Genomic DNA, 14,545 nt, shown 5'->3' with positions numbered 1-14,545 from the left:
GGATTTATTGAAGCTGTTTCGAGATTTGGTTTAGTGTTTGTGTAGTATTTCCACTTGTAAGTTTGTGCAGATACCTGGATATCGATATTCGAGCAATTATATGTACTAATTTTACAACGTTATGTAGGCGAATTTCCGCTCCTGGAATCAGAGCGGATGTCAAACTCGCGAGTATAGTAAATCCGATCCCCACGAGGCGCTCCTTCCTTGTGGTCCCGTTCTTCAAACTTTGCGATCGACTCCTGGATGGCGAGGTTTTCAACATCAGTGCCTCGTTCATTGCCCTTGCCCCAAACTTGGAGCGGAAAATTATCCCCGTTTTCTATGACCCCGCCAGTAGACTGATTTATCGCCTCTTGGCTAGAGTTTACTCCACTGCTGTGTGCAATGAGGGTAGCATCCTTTACCGAGCTGTGGAAACTGGGTCGAGAGAAAGGGCCGGCCAACGAAAAGGATGCATGGGACTGTGAGCCAGCAGCCTTCCAGTAGGAATTGCTTCCCTTGTTGCCGGTGGCACCGGATGGATGTCCGCTGTTGATTTGGTACTGGAAGGCTCTCGCACCGAACAGCTTCCGGAGGAGCGGCCACCAGCACATCATGTTGGCGACAAAGATGGCAGTGCTGGCTTCACGTATATACCAGATCTGGTACACAGTGGTCAATGGGGATGCGAAGTTGAAGTATTTATTCAGAATGGCGGCAATGATTGTGAAAAGACCTAGGCTCATCACGCAGAGCAGTAGCAACTTCCGGCGCGGTTGGAGCTTAGCTTTGGCGATGAGTGGTATTGGGATGGCAAACATCAAGGCGTCTGATGAGATGTTGAAAGCTGCCTGTGTGATTGAATAGTGTTGGTACGTCGCGCACTGCATATTCGACACTGGCAACGCCCAATATTGCGAGAAGGGTCGGCAGTACACGGTGTAGTAGGTGATCATAATCACGAAGAAACCAAGCGCCACATAAATGGCGAGGATCTTGACATGGAGGTTCGAGGGTAGATTCTTAGTGATCCGCCAGTAGAGTATCAACAGGCAGACTTTCACCCCCCAGGTTACAAAAAGCATGCACTGTTCCAGCGCAATGACGATCTTGCTTCCAATAATGCGCTCGCGAACTTGTTCTGGGTCAGAAAGTACCGCATCATATTCGCTCGGCTCCATGAGATTAGTCGCGTATTTAGCCGAGATTTGAATCAAAATCAACAAGGACGTATATAGTAACTATCGGGACCGGATCGTTGATCAGTTGAGGATCACAGATCGGGCCAAAGCAGGGGACTCACAAATGTTGCCGTCATCACATAATCGTCCCCTAGAATATGCGATTGAGCTAGTGAGTTATGGCTGATCAAGCGAAAGGAAGGAATTCTGCGCACATGATATTCCCTGGATTGACATATTGGCCATTAACCGAGAGGCCCTGTTTGTAAAGTCAGTATCTCCTCCGGCTCTTGTTAATGCGAGCGGCGCAGACAGTTCAGACATACATTCGGCCAACGTAGAGTACCAACCCAACACTCCAGAAAATCACAGCTTCTACCAACAGTTGGTGGGGTGTGGGCGATGCGTTCCCCATTCTGGCAGAAAAATGATCGTCCGTCCTCGTCAATCGAATCTATCTCACAAGGTTACTGGAGTAGACATTGAGCCTGCTATCTGAGGTCAGAGGCCCTGGGAATATGGGAGTTAAAGATATCATCGGTAGGGATTGCAATAGCGAGAGATTTTCAGCCCCCGATGAATCGATGGATCCGCTCAGGCGGGTCGGACAAGAATTACATATATATTGGGAGGGGGCCATAATAAAGTTTTATGGAAGGATCGAAGGCTCTGCACGACCCGTGTACGCCCCGATCTTGGAGAAGAAACATTCCTGGGAAACACCTGATAGCGGAGGATCCATGAAGATGACCATAGGAGAAATGAGAGATAAAATAGGGTCTGATGAGAGGAGCAATTGTGTCCTTCAATCACACGGAGCCGTATCTCTGAGCCTTGGAGGAAAACTTCTACCTTGTTGTCATGCTTTGCACCAGCTTCCAAGGTCGATGCAGATTGGCTTGGCGGGGCGACTGTCTTTGATGGAGGCCCACACCAGCGACCTTGACCCTTGGCATTCATTTAGATTCATTTAGATTCATATAAAGTGCGCTAAATGATGGGGGCTATTTTTTTCTGGATATGCTGCAGAATAGTTTATGCATGGGAGAATTTAGCAAGATATATCACATGTCAAAGGAGCTTATTTCCACGTTCTCACCCCTTAGATCTGTACGATCCATGGATCCATGGATCGTACAGATTCTTATCCGAACCTCAGCCCTTCCGTCCTCCCTAAAGGCTAATATATGGGTACGTCACCACAGTGGGGCCTAAAGGTGTTAGTGTTGTGCTCTTACTAACTGAGTAATTCAAATACTAGGGGGCGAAGATTTTAATATGGGATTGCATCGCACCATCATAACCATCCCATTGTATGTACCCACCCGCCCTGGACGAATGGGGAAGGTTCTACACTAAATTTCTACTAGCGGGGAATTGTGTCTTCATATGTTCCCCATCTCTCTCTCTCTCTCTCTCGATTCCTATTTCACTCCGTTCTTGACTCGCTCTCGTTGCCCTCCTTGCTGACCTCATTCAATATCATTTGACGGATGACAATATGGTGGTCGCTGAGAAGCAAACTGCCCAGGTCGGCGAGGCCAGGCCGAGGAACAGCACTGAGCTAGACACGGTGCGCCAAGAGGCTGCTCTGGGTCACAAACAGGAGCTGGTGCGGAATTTCGGGCTCTGGAGTGTGACGAGCTTGGGAATTGTGATAGCCAAGTCAGTGATGTAAACTTTGTCTATCCGTGACATTGACTAACTTGAATATGTACTAGTTCCTGGGCCGCAACTGGTGGCACAATTGTGACTGCACTCATGAATGGAGGTCCGATGGCTCTGCTATATGGCTTGATACTCGTGAGCACCTTCTATACGGCAATTTCGGCATCGCTGGCCGAATTGGCATCTTCTATGCCCTCCGCAGGCGGAGTCTATTACTGGTCCACGGTACTAAGTGGGAAACATGGCCGCGTTGTTGGATTCTTCACGGGGTATCTTAATGCCTGCGCCTGGCTCTTATCGGCCTCCTCGATGAGCTCCATGCTAGGCAATGAAGCAGTGGCCATGTATTTGCTTCGGCATTCCGATGTCACCTGGCAGTCCTGGCAGGTGTTTATTGTATTCCAAATTGTTAATTGGACTTGCTGCGCGATCGTATGTCTAGGGAACCGGTTTATCCCTCTGATTAACCGAGTTGCACTGATCCTATCAATGACCGGACTCTTTGCAACCATCGTGGTCCTTGCAGCGATGCCAAAGACACACGCGAACTCTTCGCAGGTGTGGACGCAATACTACAACATGACTGGCGGCTGGTCCGATGGAGTGTGCTTTATGACAGGACTGCTTAATGCAGCCTTTGCTGTGGGGGTTCCTGATTGTATCAGTCATTTATCTGAAGAGGGTATGTTAATTGAGTTAAATGCCGCATATATCGCACCAATTGTCAAATTAAGATAAATGGATTCTAACCAGTGGTGTTATTTTAGTTCCTAAGCCACAAGTCAAGGTCCCTCAGGGTATCATGATCCAGATGTTAACGGCCTTCACTACCTCATTCATTTATTTGATTGCCCTGTTCTATTCGATCCAGGACATTGATGCGGTTTTCAACACTAACGTGGGCTATTTTCCTACTGCTGAAATCTACCGGCAAGCTACGGGATCCACCACTGGTGCTATCGGACTTATTGCGGTGCTCTTCCTGGCTACCTTCCCAACCCTGATCGGCACTCTCGTCACTGGAGGACGGATGTGGTGGAGCTTAGCCCGGGACAACGCAACGCCTTTCTCGAGCTATTTTGCCCAGGTGCATCCTAAATTGAACTGCCCCGTCCGTGCTACCGTCGCCATGAGTGCACTAGTTACATGTATCGGCTGTATCTACGTCGGTAGCACAACGGCATTCCAGGCCCTCATTTCGTCCTTCATCGTGCTAAGCACTTTATCTTACTTTGGGGCTATCCTCCCCCATGTGTTGACTGGCCGCCGGAACATAGTCCCCGGCCCCTTCTATATGGGCAAGAATCTAGGAATGGTGGTGAATGTTGTCTCGTTGGTATATATCATCGTCACTGTGATATTCTTCTGCTTCCCATTCGTGATGCCTGCCACCGTTCAGAACATGAATTATACGAGCGTCATCACTGTCGGTTTGATGACATTGACCGCACTGTGGTGGTTTGTCCGCGGGAAGACCGAGTACAGAGGCCCGCACTTCAGTTTTGAGGCTGCCAAACACTTGACCTCTGTTGAAGCAGCCAAGGAGAGCGGCAGTCCTGCAATTGTGCCCATGGAGAAGTCTACAACAACTGACACGGACGAGCATGGGCGGGTGGAATGAATGCATGCTAATGCTACCCCTGCGATGAGAATGAGAAAAAGGGAGAGATTGAAAATTTAATGCTCTCAATATTGTTACTTCATGCTATGAATATCTTCATGAAACAGGCTTCCCTATAGATATGAATATATTGTGACTGATTTATAATTTATACCTATGTATGCCAATTGCCTTTGCCATCTCCCTAGGTGCTTCACTGCGATGGATCGCACTGTAAACATGCTGGGAGTTAGGATCTCTTGTTTAGTTCCTCAGCTTCTCTCTATCGTTGTGATAGCATATACATATGGGTTCTCTCTGATTATCCGTAACCTTCTTGTAGTTACCTACATACGCATCTCATGAATACAGCTCATCGCCAGTAACGGGAAACTGATGAACATTGCCGTGGGCGAAGCTCCAAACTTCTTTCTACACGCTTTCCTTGAGTAAGTAGCTTGGTAATGTCATTGTAGCTGGTGGTACCTTAATTGCCCTTCGATAAGCTAGGTTGGTACATAGAGGTGGTCTTGCTCAGGGTAAATTGTTTAACCGAATCGATACTTAAGGATAGGGAAGAATAATGGGTAATTTAGGAGGATTTGGTGTGGAGATGTGGAGCGCAGCATTGGGCTCATATGATGCCTCAGGCCAGTAAACGTCATGCCGTTGCTCGGTGGGGTTGAACTTCTTGTCAAAACAAACGGAGTCTTCCACACCCCCCGCCTGGAGCGAAAATGGCGTCGTGAGTACATCCGGAAGCATGCGAGAAGCTGCAAGAGAACAATGCCACTGACTATTTTTGTTACTACAGTAATATTCTCCAACTCCCGTTCCGGCGCTCCCATCCCGTCTCGCTTTCCGAAGCAATCGTCCAGTACATCTCCTCCAAATATGACCAGCGCCCAGATATGTTTGCCGAGGATCTGATGATCATTGATCGCCTACGATCTGAGGCCGTGAATGTCCAGGAACCGCATTTTAGTGGCATCAGTCGCCTGGTCACATATGCGGCCCAGCTGAAATGGATGAGTGGAAAGTTCCCAATTGATGTGCGGCGCTCTTCCTGGGTCCTTATTCTTTGATGTGACATTGGAAGCTGACGCTAGCATGGTATATAGGTCGGAGTGGATTTTTCGTGGTATCCGGCTTTTGGGTTTAATACGTCGCGGCCAGGTGAGTTGGTTTCTTCGTGTCCCTCCGCAGGGGTCCGATATGAGACTAACAAGAGTAAACCATTTCTTTTAGTTTCACAAAATAATTTGCGCTTCGAACTAGCGAACGTTATATTCAATATCGCCGCATTATACTCCCAGCTTGCATATGCGACCAACCGGACTACCGCCGATGGACTCAAGCAGGCGTGCAACTACCTCTGCTCCGCCGCTGGAGTATTGAGCCATCTACGCACCGAAATCATCCCAGACCTTCGAACATCGCCGCCGGAGGATATGGACGAAATGACCCTTCAGAGTTTGGAGCTTCTTTTGCTCGGACAGGGGCAGGAGTGCTTCTGGCAGAAGGCCGTCAAAGATGGACTGAAAGATGTATCTATTGCAAAATTGGCAGCCAAAGTGTCTGACTTCTACGGCGACGCAAGTGACTTGGCTGTCAAGTCTAATGCAATTAGTACAGACTGGATTCACCATATGACTGCAAAGCATCACCACTTTGCCGCTGCTGCTCAGTTCCGACAGGCGCTTGACTGCCTCGAGAAGCGCAAATATGGAGAAGAGGTCGCTCGACTGCGTGATTGTTTGCTCTGTGTCGCCGAAGGGTTGAAAGAGCAGCGATGGATTAATCGGACTGTTCTTGGCGACCTGACTGGATTGAAGAGCCGTGTTGCGGAAGACCTTAAGCGCGCAGAGAAGGATAATGATATGATCTACATTAACCCTGTGCCGCCTAAGTCTGAACTCAAGACTATCGAGCGTGCCAGCATGGTTCTTGCCAAAGCTCCCTCACAGGTTACTGATGCGATCTCTATGCTTGGCGATAATGGACCGTTGGGCCAGCCGCTGTTTTCAAAGTTAGTCCCATACGCAGTTCACATTGCCGCCAGTATTTACACTGATCGTCGAGACCGACTGGTTAACGAGACTCTCATTGGAGAGTTAGAGTCCATGACCGACAAGTTACGCGAGTATGTATTCAACGGAAATTCTAAGGTTGTTGTGGGAAAATTTGCTAACACCACCCTTAAGCTTGCTTTCATCGCTCAACTTGCCAGGGTCGTTACAAGCGCTCGAGAAACCATTAGGTCTTCCGCCCACGCTTGTGTCGCATGCAGAAGAAATGCGCCAACAAGACGGCCTGAATCGCTTGCATCGGTCTATCGACGATACTGCCAGAGTCAAAGGCAACGATATGGCTGTCTATAATGAAGGCGTTGAGCTTCTAGCAGCCGAAAAGGCCGAAGACCTTGCATCCCGTCATAAATACGGCACTGATCGCTGGACCCGCCTGACCTCGGAATCCGCCGCGCCTAAGCTCTACAAGAGCTTGACCGAAATCGACGGCTATTTCACTTCCGCTCAGGGCAGTGACGACCTCGTCCAGCGCAAGCTGCGAGATTCACGCTCTGTCTTCATTGTTCTCACTGGCACGAATCGGGACTTGGAATCATTTGTGCCTAGTAGCCGGAGGGTTGTGATTCCACCAGAGGTTGAGCGCGAGGCTAATCGGTTGCGTGGCTGTTTGAGCGAGGTGACTCGGATGGAGAATCGGCGAAGGCGGCGAATTCAAACGTTGAAGGAGAAGGCTCGCGCCGATGATATTCGTACGTGTTTTGCTTTTCATTGGTCTTGGAATCTACTAATGAACTACTTTAGATCCAGCACTTTTAGCACAGACAGCTCGATTAGAGCGTGAATTTCCCATGCAGACTATCCAAGCAAGCCAGTTCGAAGATTTGTTCGAGGAGCAGCTGAAGCTGTATGATTCGGACCGTGAGATTCTGGCACAGGAGCGGAGAGAGCAAGATCATCTTTCGGACCAGGTCCGAGAAGCTAACCGGGCATTTACGGGGTCTCATAAGGGTGATGCGTCGACAAGGGAACGAGAAGCGGCGCTGCAGGATCTGGAAAACGGATACCTGAAGTACAAGGAGATCATTTCTAACCTCGATGTCGGGCGAAAATTTTACAATGACCTTGCGAAGATTGTGGCCCGATTCCGCGACGACGCGAAGGCTTTTGTCCACCAGCGTCGCATGGAGGCAAGCCAGCTGGAAGCGTATGTGTTCTCTCGCCCACCATTGAACTAAAAATTATCCCGAGAGGTCACTGACATTAGAGCCAGAGATATTTCCAACGCTACAGCGATGGCCTCACTGCATATTTCTCAGCCGCACTTGCGCCAACAACCTCAGGAGTCAGCCCGAACCCACCACTCTCCCTCATACTCAGTTGCGCAGCCCGCCCAGTCACCATCACAGCCACCCCCACCTGTTCACAACGCACGCACAGCTGAGACAGCAGCGCCGCTCACAGCACCTCAACCGGTGCGAGCGCCTGTAGCCCCACCCCCAGCTTCTACACCGAGCATGCCCGGGGGTATGCCGGGTATGTGGGCACCCGAAATGGGGATTCGATTCGGATCCGCGGCTGCCCCTCCTAATGCTACTCCTAACACAGGAGCTAGACCTGTCCCGAGCCAGCCCACCCGTGCCCCTCAGCCGGGAACCTGGGATCCTAGCCAGGGACTGCGTTTCTCTTGATTATCCCGTGATACAAAACTGTTTAAATTCTTATTCTAGATCCCACACCTTCGCACATAGCTCTGGAGTTTTGTTATATGTTCAGCTTGTTTTGCTCACGATATACGGCGCGAGCAACATCGCAAGGATAGCCTGGATGCATATAATTTTCCGCAAATTGCAGCTGAACCCGGATGAACCCTTGAAATGGATTATCTACGTGATTGGCGTCGATCTGATCCCGGTTCAAGTATAAATATCATCATTATAATCAAATACGTAGTAGTATGGTACATCTGTTTGAAAAAAATCGAGTCATCGCAAGTTTATAACAGCAACAGCCAAACTGAATTCCCATGATACGTGGCGCAACATGGCGGATGAAACGGCCCAAGCAAGTATTTCTATGCAAAATTGTTGAACAGCGAATAAGGCGAAAAGTCATTTTGCTTCTCACAGTGCATGCACCCGCAGATCGTCGTTAGCGAGTTCCAATAGAACCAACAGAGATACCAACACCATTAGTGACCTGCTGGGACTTGCCACTTGGGGATGAACTGCCATTGAATAAGCATGACTATTCCTTAGCAATATTGAATTCATCTTGTTCAATTTCAGACTCGTCCGGCTCAGAGCGATCGTCCTTCTTCTCGCCCGTCGCGAGGAACTTGAAAGCGCTGCGTAGTAGATAGTACAACCAGAACAGATTGAGAGCTTGTAGTACAGCCAGAAGTCCAAAGGTGATCACATTTGAGATCCAGCACTTGTACTGTTGAGTGTCCCAGTTAAGCTCGTAAGGTCCGACAGTTCGGAACTCGGTTAGAAGGGAATACAGTATCCGAAGATTTAGTACGTGGCGGAGATATATCCAGGCGCCGATAGTCATTGCGTAGAAGGGGATCATTATGTCCGGGGCTATGTAATGGAGAGATTTTGAAACCTGGGAGAATTGTCAATCGGTGGAATATTTTGGGTTGGGTCGAAACCAGAAGAAATGGTTCAGGCGCGGAGAGATGCGACTTACGGCAAGGAAGAAATCGCTAATATCATGCGTAATATAAACAGCAATGCCCATATATGTAAAGTGAAAGCGATAGCTGAGCGCAATAAGAGCCAGTGTCAAAATATGATGCGCAACAAGCTCCTTGAAGTCCTTCCGCCGCTTCTCCATCCCCAGCAGCATAACAATAGCCTGTTGTGCCCAATAAGCCGCCTCGAACAAATAGTAAAACTTGAACTCGGCCGCATGGGTCCTATGCGGGAATAGTTCGTACATGCCACGCGTGTTGAAATACCAAACCGGTGTCTGGCGCATGACATACAACCCTGCGGGACCGAGGACTCCAAAGTATATCGCAGTGTACATCTGCTCCATGAAACGGGCCTGCTTTCCCTGCGATTTGATATGCGCAGCTGCTAGGGGGCGAATAATTTCTTGCATGATGAATTCGCGCGTGAAGGAAAGCACGAGCACGTAGAATGACACGAATGCAATGTCCCACAGACCTTTGCCATATTGTGTCGGGGCATTTGGGTCATCGTCCAGGGATTCCACTTTGTAAGAAAGAAATATAAAATGAGAGATTGGGTTTGCCTCAGTTGGATTGAGTGCGAATAGTGAGAGGAAGGCCAGCACGAGAGCTAATGGAATCGTCCAGGTGCGGTGAACTGCGAAGCGCTTACAGCGACGGAGGAGAGAGAACGGCTCTTTGGGGCTCGAGGCTGGGTTTGTTGAGTTTAGTGGGCTTAATAAGCCTGCTTGGTTATACCCAACTCTCTTAGGTTGAGTAGAGCCATTGATCTTCCTGTGCCTAAGGGTATCTTCTTTCATTGGCATTTGGTTGGCTCCGTTCAGGGGTAATGAACTGGCGGTCATATTTTGTAATTTAGAGATGAAGCTGAGATGAAAGATAGGTGGAGCTAAGATATATGTCAATGATAAACATAATATTACCTTGGATGTACTAGTTAAACTAGTCACGCTAGTTAAAGGCTGAAGCCCTTTCTAATAAGTTGAGATTTCCTTATTCGGCTAGTCGATCGTATTCGGCTATCTCGGGCCGGATGTAATATTTTTGATGTTTCGATTTCATATACGGAGTAGTCCTAGAGGAAACGAGTATAATTCAGTATAGCATTTGGCAGTTTTTGTTCAGGCATCTTGATTACTCTTGGTATAGCATTCAACGCTTCTCAGATATTAATCATACTATAGGGCATTTGACTTGTCTACTTCAGCTGCGGGCCACATCCCATGCTTCCCTCAGCTATTTTCTTTTTAGGACGGTAAGTTCAACTAAATGGACAAGTTATATCCAATGTTGGATTGGCCGTGTAGCAAAATAGTTACTGTCGTGTTACATATCTTTGGTTTTGTGACACTCATCATAAGTATGCGACTAGAAACATGATTAGAGCCAGGGCAATGTGGATATACTGTGGCTTGATGAGTAAATACCCAGGATGGGCCTCGTCAGTTTTGCAGTTCTCTACAAGCGAAAGCTTGTATTCCTTCTGTATAACTGGGCAAACCAGGAATTCAATCTCAGGGCCTTGAGATCAACTTGCTAAATACCTTAAATTATGCGATCTGACCGAAAATGAGTATCCGCTTTTCTGAGAAGCCTGCATATGTATCTTGATCCAAGATTAGGAGTTCATTGAAACCAAGTATGTTGGATGTGTTGATCTGTAGTGCCATATGAGCTATGACCGTTTTTATAGAGTTTCTTCCATCCTATTAAAGACCTAGATGTAAACCATCCGACTGTATAAATCAATTTATTTTAGAAAGAACCATTTTAGGAAGCAAAATGTGCTTTCTGCCCTTTAAATTAATCTCTTATATTTCTCTGCCGGTCGGTTATGCGGTCTCCTTATGCCCATGCATCCTTACTATGGAACCATTTCTCTGCATCATCCTTTTGTTTGCAACTATGTCAATCAGTTATTTTGCTGGTATGGTGATGGATACCAATCAACTAGAGGATTTGGTTGAAGATGCCATGATGGGTAGAAGACGAATTAATCAAATTTGATATATTGCCATTTTTCGGGTCTTTTCGTACCATAGAGTTCACCGCATTGTTCGGAGTAGAGGTTATTGTAAATGGAATGCCGAGAAAGTGTATAGAGCCCTGGAGGCCGAAAACTATTACGTGAACACCCCTGGCCTACTTATTCGGCCGTATAATATGGGTCGGTAAACATTACTTACTGCTACTCACATACTTCACCGAGAGACCTTTATGGAATTATGAAGAGAAGGTATCTATCTGCTATAAGACTTTCATACTCACAATTTCTTTTTCGAATTATATTCCCAACTTCTGAAATTAAAGTAATATGTGAAAATATTTATACTTTTTGTTTTTTTTTTTTTTTTTCAACATGAAATCCAGCAAATCAAAGTAATTAGATCGAAGGATATCGGAAAGCCCTAGTTCTACCGAAAAATATCCCAAAGCTTAAGAAGGTTAAATTTTTACCTAATTTCCCCGTTGGAGCTCCGTTCACTTGGAGTAATTCAACTATTTGCTTTGTTCTATATTTCAAATTACCTAACTGCTTATTGTGTCCACGGATCTATGGGGTATCTTATTTAGAGAGAAATCCTCACTTTCTACCCTAATTCCATAATTCCATAATTCTTTAAGACATTAAACACACACATTACACATTTAAAAAAAAAATGGTTCACAACATTCACGTTGCTGTCCTAGACGTCGATATTCCAGCCCGTAAACTATACGAGGCTCGAGGACTTTGCAGTGCCCACTTCCGAACTATTCTCCGCGAGACTGCATCACGCCTGAACGAAACTCTTTTCTCTGAGAAAGAGCAAATTGAAGTCAAGATCACCCCATATGATATCCGAGGAGGTCATTATCCAGACCTATACAAGCTCCGTGGCCATGCAGGCGAGGACCAAATACCCGTGCAATCCCCAGTGGATGCAGTCTTGATCACCGGCGGGTCGCCTGGCGTATACGAAATGGACCATTCGCCATGGATGCAAGAACTGGAGAAATTCGTCAAAACAGTCTACAATCAATACCCAGAAGTCCGCATCCTCGGTACCTGTTTCGGGCACCAACTTATCTCGCACGCTCTCGTGCGCAATGAGGAAGACCCGGTCCGCGATGTCTGGGTTGAGAAATGCCCTCTCGGACGTGAGGTCGGAATTTATACCGTTCAATTGGAAAAGGCATTTGTCGAATCGTTCCCGGGTGCGCTTGGTGATCTTCCCGAGGGACGGTTGCGAATTCAGATGTTCCATGGCGATCGGGTGATGGCCGTTGAGAAGGGAACTGCTGTTACCCTTACCGACTTGCCGCCGGTTTCGTTGCCTGCCCCATGGATTAATATTGGAAGTACACCAATCTGCCCTATTCAGGGACTGTACCACCCCGGTAGAGTGCTATCTGTACAGGGTCATTATGAAATGGATGTCTTTGGCATGACCAAGATGTGCTTGGAATCCGCCCCGATTATGGGATGGAAGGAGTCGAAATTGGCCTTGTTCTTGGAGCAGGTTGGGGATGATCTTGAGGAAAGTCAGGATGATTCTAAGGCTTTTGCCTCTGCTGTTGTATCTTTCTTGGCTGGTTGTGAACAATGACACATGGAAAATGAGATAACAATAAATTGGGGTTCGGCTTTAGTTATTCGGGTGAAGACGAATTTAATCATATCCGTAATAAAATCAACATTATGCAAAAAGGCCATAACGGTGCAATATGGAGCTCATAATTTCTCGCCAATGCTGCAAGTAATTCATTTATATACAGCGCCAAACGCTTTTCAATGCCCGAAGAGGATGGGACCACCGTGGGCTGCCGATGGCTATTTTTTCAAGAACGTCAATGCCGCGATGCACAAGGCATCCACCCCAGTTTTCATCGTTGGCTGAATCACTGGTGCAAACAAAGCCGAGTGATTCCCAGGAACCTCTTGCATCGGGATTTCATTTCTCTGGCCTTTATCCCAGAGATCTGGGTCAACTCCCCCAATGAACCAAAAAGAGCAAGGAACCCCCTGAGAAGTACCCAGCGTGGAGAAATCCTCACTAACATTGGTCCTTGGAGTATCACCATCAAAGTCCTCGAAATGATCTCCGAAAGATGCAGCCAGTTGAGAGGCCACGTCTTTATCGTTGTCGGTTGGCGGAAACCGCCTCGTCGGTGTGAATAACGGTGGTTTCGGCGATCCACTAGCAACACACTCAGCTTCGACGATGCGCCGGATAGCAGAAATTATTTTCCCCCGGGTCTCCAACTTGACAGTTCTAAAGTCGACTCCAATTTCCGCCCGGTCCGCAATGATATTTTCCGTTTGGCCGGCCTGCAGGCTCCCGACCGTCACGACAGCAAGATCACTCGGGTCCACCTCTCTACTCACAATGTCCTGAAGCCTAACGACAACATGCGCAGCAAGAAGCACGGGGTCTACTGTCTGGTGCGGCATTGACCCATGTCCACCGCGGCCGTAGAGAGTGATCTTCAAGCTATCGGCAGCAGCCATGATCGTGCCAGGTCGGGAACCAACACTTCCCGCCCGCATTCGCATGACGTGCTGACCAAAGACATAATCGGGCATGGGAATCTTCGAATAAAGTCCATCATCAACCATAGCCTGGGCGCCTCCACCTCGCTCTTCGTTTGGCTGGAAGAGCACGATCAAAGTCCCACTCCAAGCATCTTGTGCACGGGCCAACACCTCAGCAGCAGCGAGGAGACATGTAATATGCATATCATGGCCACAAGCATGCATCACTGGTTTTTCATTGCCATCAGCATCAGACATAGTCACAGAACTCGCGTAGGGGAGACCGGTGAGTTCTTTGACTGGAAGCGCGTCCATGTCTGCCCGAAGAAGAATTGTCTTTCCAGTGCCATTACTGAGAACGCCTACGAGCCCATAACCCCCAATATTTGTGTGGATCTCATAGGCTCCGAGCTGTGATAAATGGGAGGCAATCCTTTCAGAGGTGGCCTTCTCTTGTAGCGAGAGCTCAGGGTGAGTATGGAAATGCTTGTAAAGAGTTTCGTAAGGGGTCAAATCCACAGCGGCAGCTGCTAGTATGTCAGACAAGCTCTGTTGGGCCATTTTGTGGATAGATGATGTGTTGGGTAACTGCCGTGGTGAGAGGAACTGAGGGGAAGAAGGCGTGCTGAGCCCTGGGGGGAACTGGCCGGAACTGGCCCCCACCTACGGGAACCATGACTCAACATATACAGTCTGTGATAACATATGTTGTACATACTCCTTTCCTTCTGACTAGACACTTGAAGTGAAATAGTAGAAACTGCTAATAATTATGTAGCATATATAGACAGGTAATCAATTCAATAGAACTATGCGTAAATCCTGCATGTATATATTGCATATATCTGAACTTATAAAAGGATATCAATG

The 14,545-nt window shown here is 47.7% G+C and overlaps 6 protein-coding genes across 6 annotated transcripts; 3 read left to right on the top strand and 3 right to left on the bottom strand.

Moving 5' to 3' along the window:
• Positions 1 to 119: 119 nt before the first annotated feature.
• Positions 120 to 1,163, bottom strand: PGRI_085690 (uncharacterized protein; the record flags this gene model as incomplete). Its single annotated transcript, XM_040796283.1, has 1 exon — positions 120 to 1,163. One exon carries the CDS (start codon positions 1,161 to 1,163, stop codon positions 120 to 122), a length of 1,044 nt encoding a protein of 347 aa, XP_040650821.1.
• A 1,501-nt stretch (positions 1,164 to 2,664) lies between these two features.
• PGRI_085680 (Amino acid/polyamine transporter I) lies at positions 2,665 to 4,452 on the top strand (the record flags this gene model as incomplete). Its single annotated transcript, XM_040796282.1, has 3 exons — positions 2,665 to 2,828; positions 2,885 to 3,513; positions 3,599 to 4,452. 3 exons carry the CDS (start codon positions 2,665 to 2,667, stop codon positions 4,450 to 4,452), a joined length of 1,647 nt encoding a protein of 548 aa, XP_040650820.1.
• Positions 4,453 to 5,168: 716 nt separating this feature from the next.
• Positions 5,169 to 8,149, top strand: PGRI_085670 (putative pH signal transduction protein PalA; the record flags this gene model as incomplete). The annotated part of the gene is made up of 7 exons (XM_040796281.1): positions 5,169 to 5,176; positions 5,246 to 5,483; positions 5,553 to 5,607; positions 5,680 to 6,574; positions 6,636 to 7,210; positions 7,263 to 7,665; positions 7,732 to 8,149. The coding sequence occupies 7 exons, from the start codon at positions 5,169 to 5,171 to the stop codon at positions 8,147 to 8,149; spliced, it is 2,592 nt and encodes an 863-aa protein (XP_040650819.1).
• A 556-nt stretch (positions 8,150 to 8,705) lies between these two features.
• On the bottom strand, positions 8,706 to 10,004 carry PGRI_085660 (TRAM1-like protein; the record flags this gene model as incomplete). The annotated part of the gene is made up of 2 exons (XM_040796280.1): positions 8,706 to 9,068; positions 9,153 to 10,004. 2 exons carry the CDS (start codon positions 10,002 to 10,004, stop codon positions 8,706 to 8,708), a joined length of 1,215 nt encoding a protein of 404 aa, XP_040650818.1.
• A 1,815-nt stretch (positions 10,005 to 11,819) lies between these two features.
• PGRI_085650 (type 1 glutamine amidotransferase) lies at positions 11,820 to 12,749 on the top strand (the record flags this gene model as incomplete). The annotated part of the gene is made up of 1 exon (XM_040796279.1): positions 11,820 to 12,749. The coding sequence occupies one exon, from the start codon at positions 11,820 to 11,822 to the stop codon at positions 12,747 to 12,749; it is 930 nt and encodes a 309-aa protein (XP_040650817.1).
• Positions 12,750 to 12,973: 224 nt separating this feature from the next.
• PGRI_085640 (M20 family metallopeptidase) lies at positions 12,974 to 14,236 on the bottom strand (the record flags this gene model as incomplete). The annotated part of the gene is made up of 1 exon (XM_040796278.1): positions 12,974 to 14,236. The coding sequence occupies one exon, from the start codon at positions 14,234 to 14,236 to the stop codon at positions 12,974 to 12,976; it is 1,263 nt and encodes a 420-aa protein (XP_040650816.1).
• Between the last annotated feature and the right edge of the window lie 309 nt (positions 14,237 to 14,545).

This window comes from Penicillium griseofulvum, assembly GCF_001561935.1.
Source record: "Penicillium griseofulvum strain PG3 chromosome Unknown contig_11, whole genome shotgun sequence".
In the NCBI taxonomy this organism is placed as follows: Eukaryota; Fungi; Ascomycota; class Eurotiomycetes; order Eurotiales; family Aspergillaceae; genus Penicillium; species Penicillium griseofulvum.
Note: the sequence above shows the minus strand (reverse complement) of the source record. Positions and strands in the feature narration are given on the sequence as shown.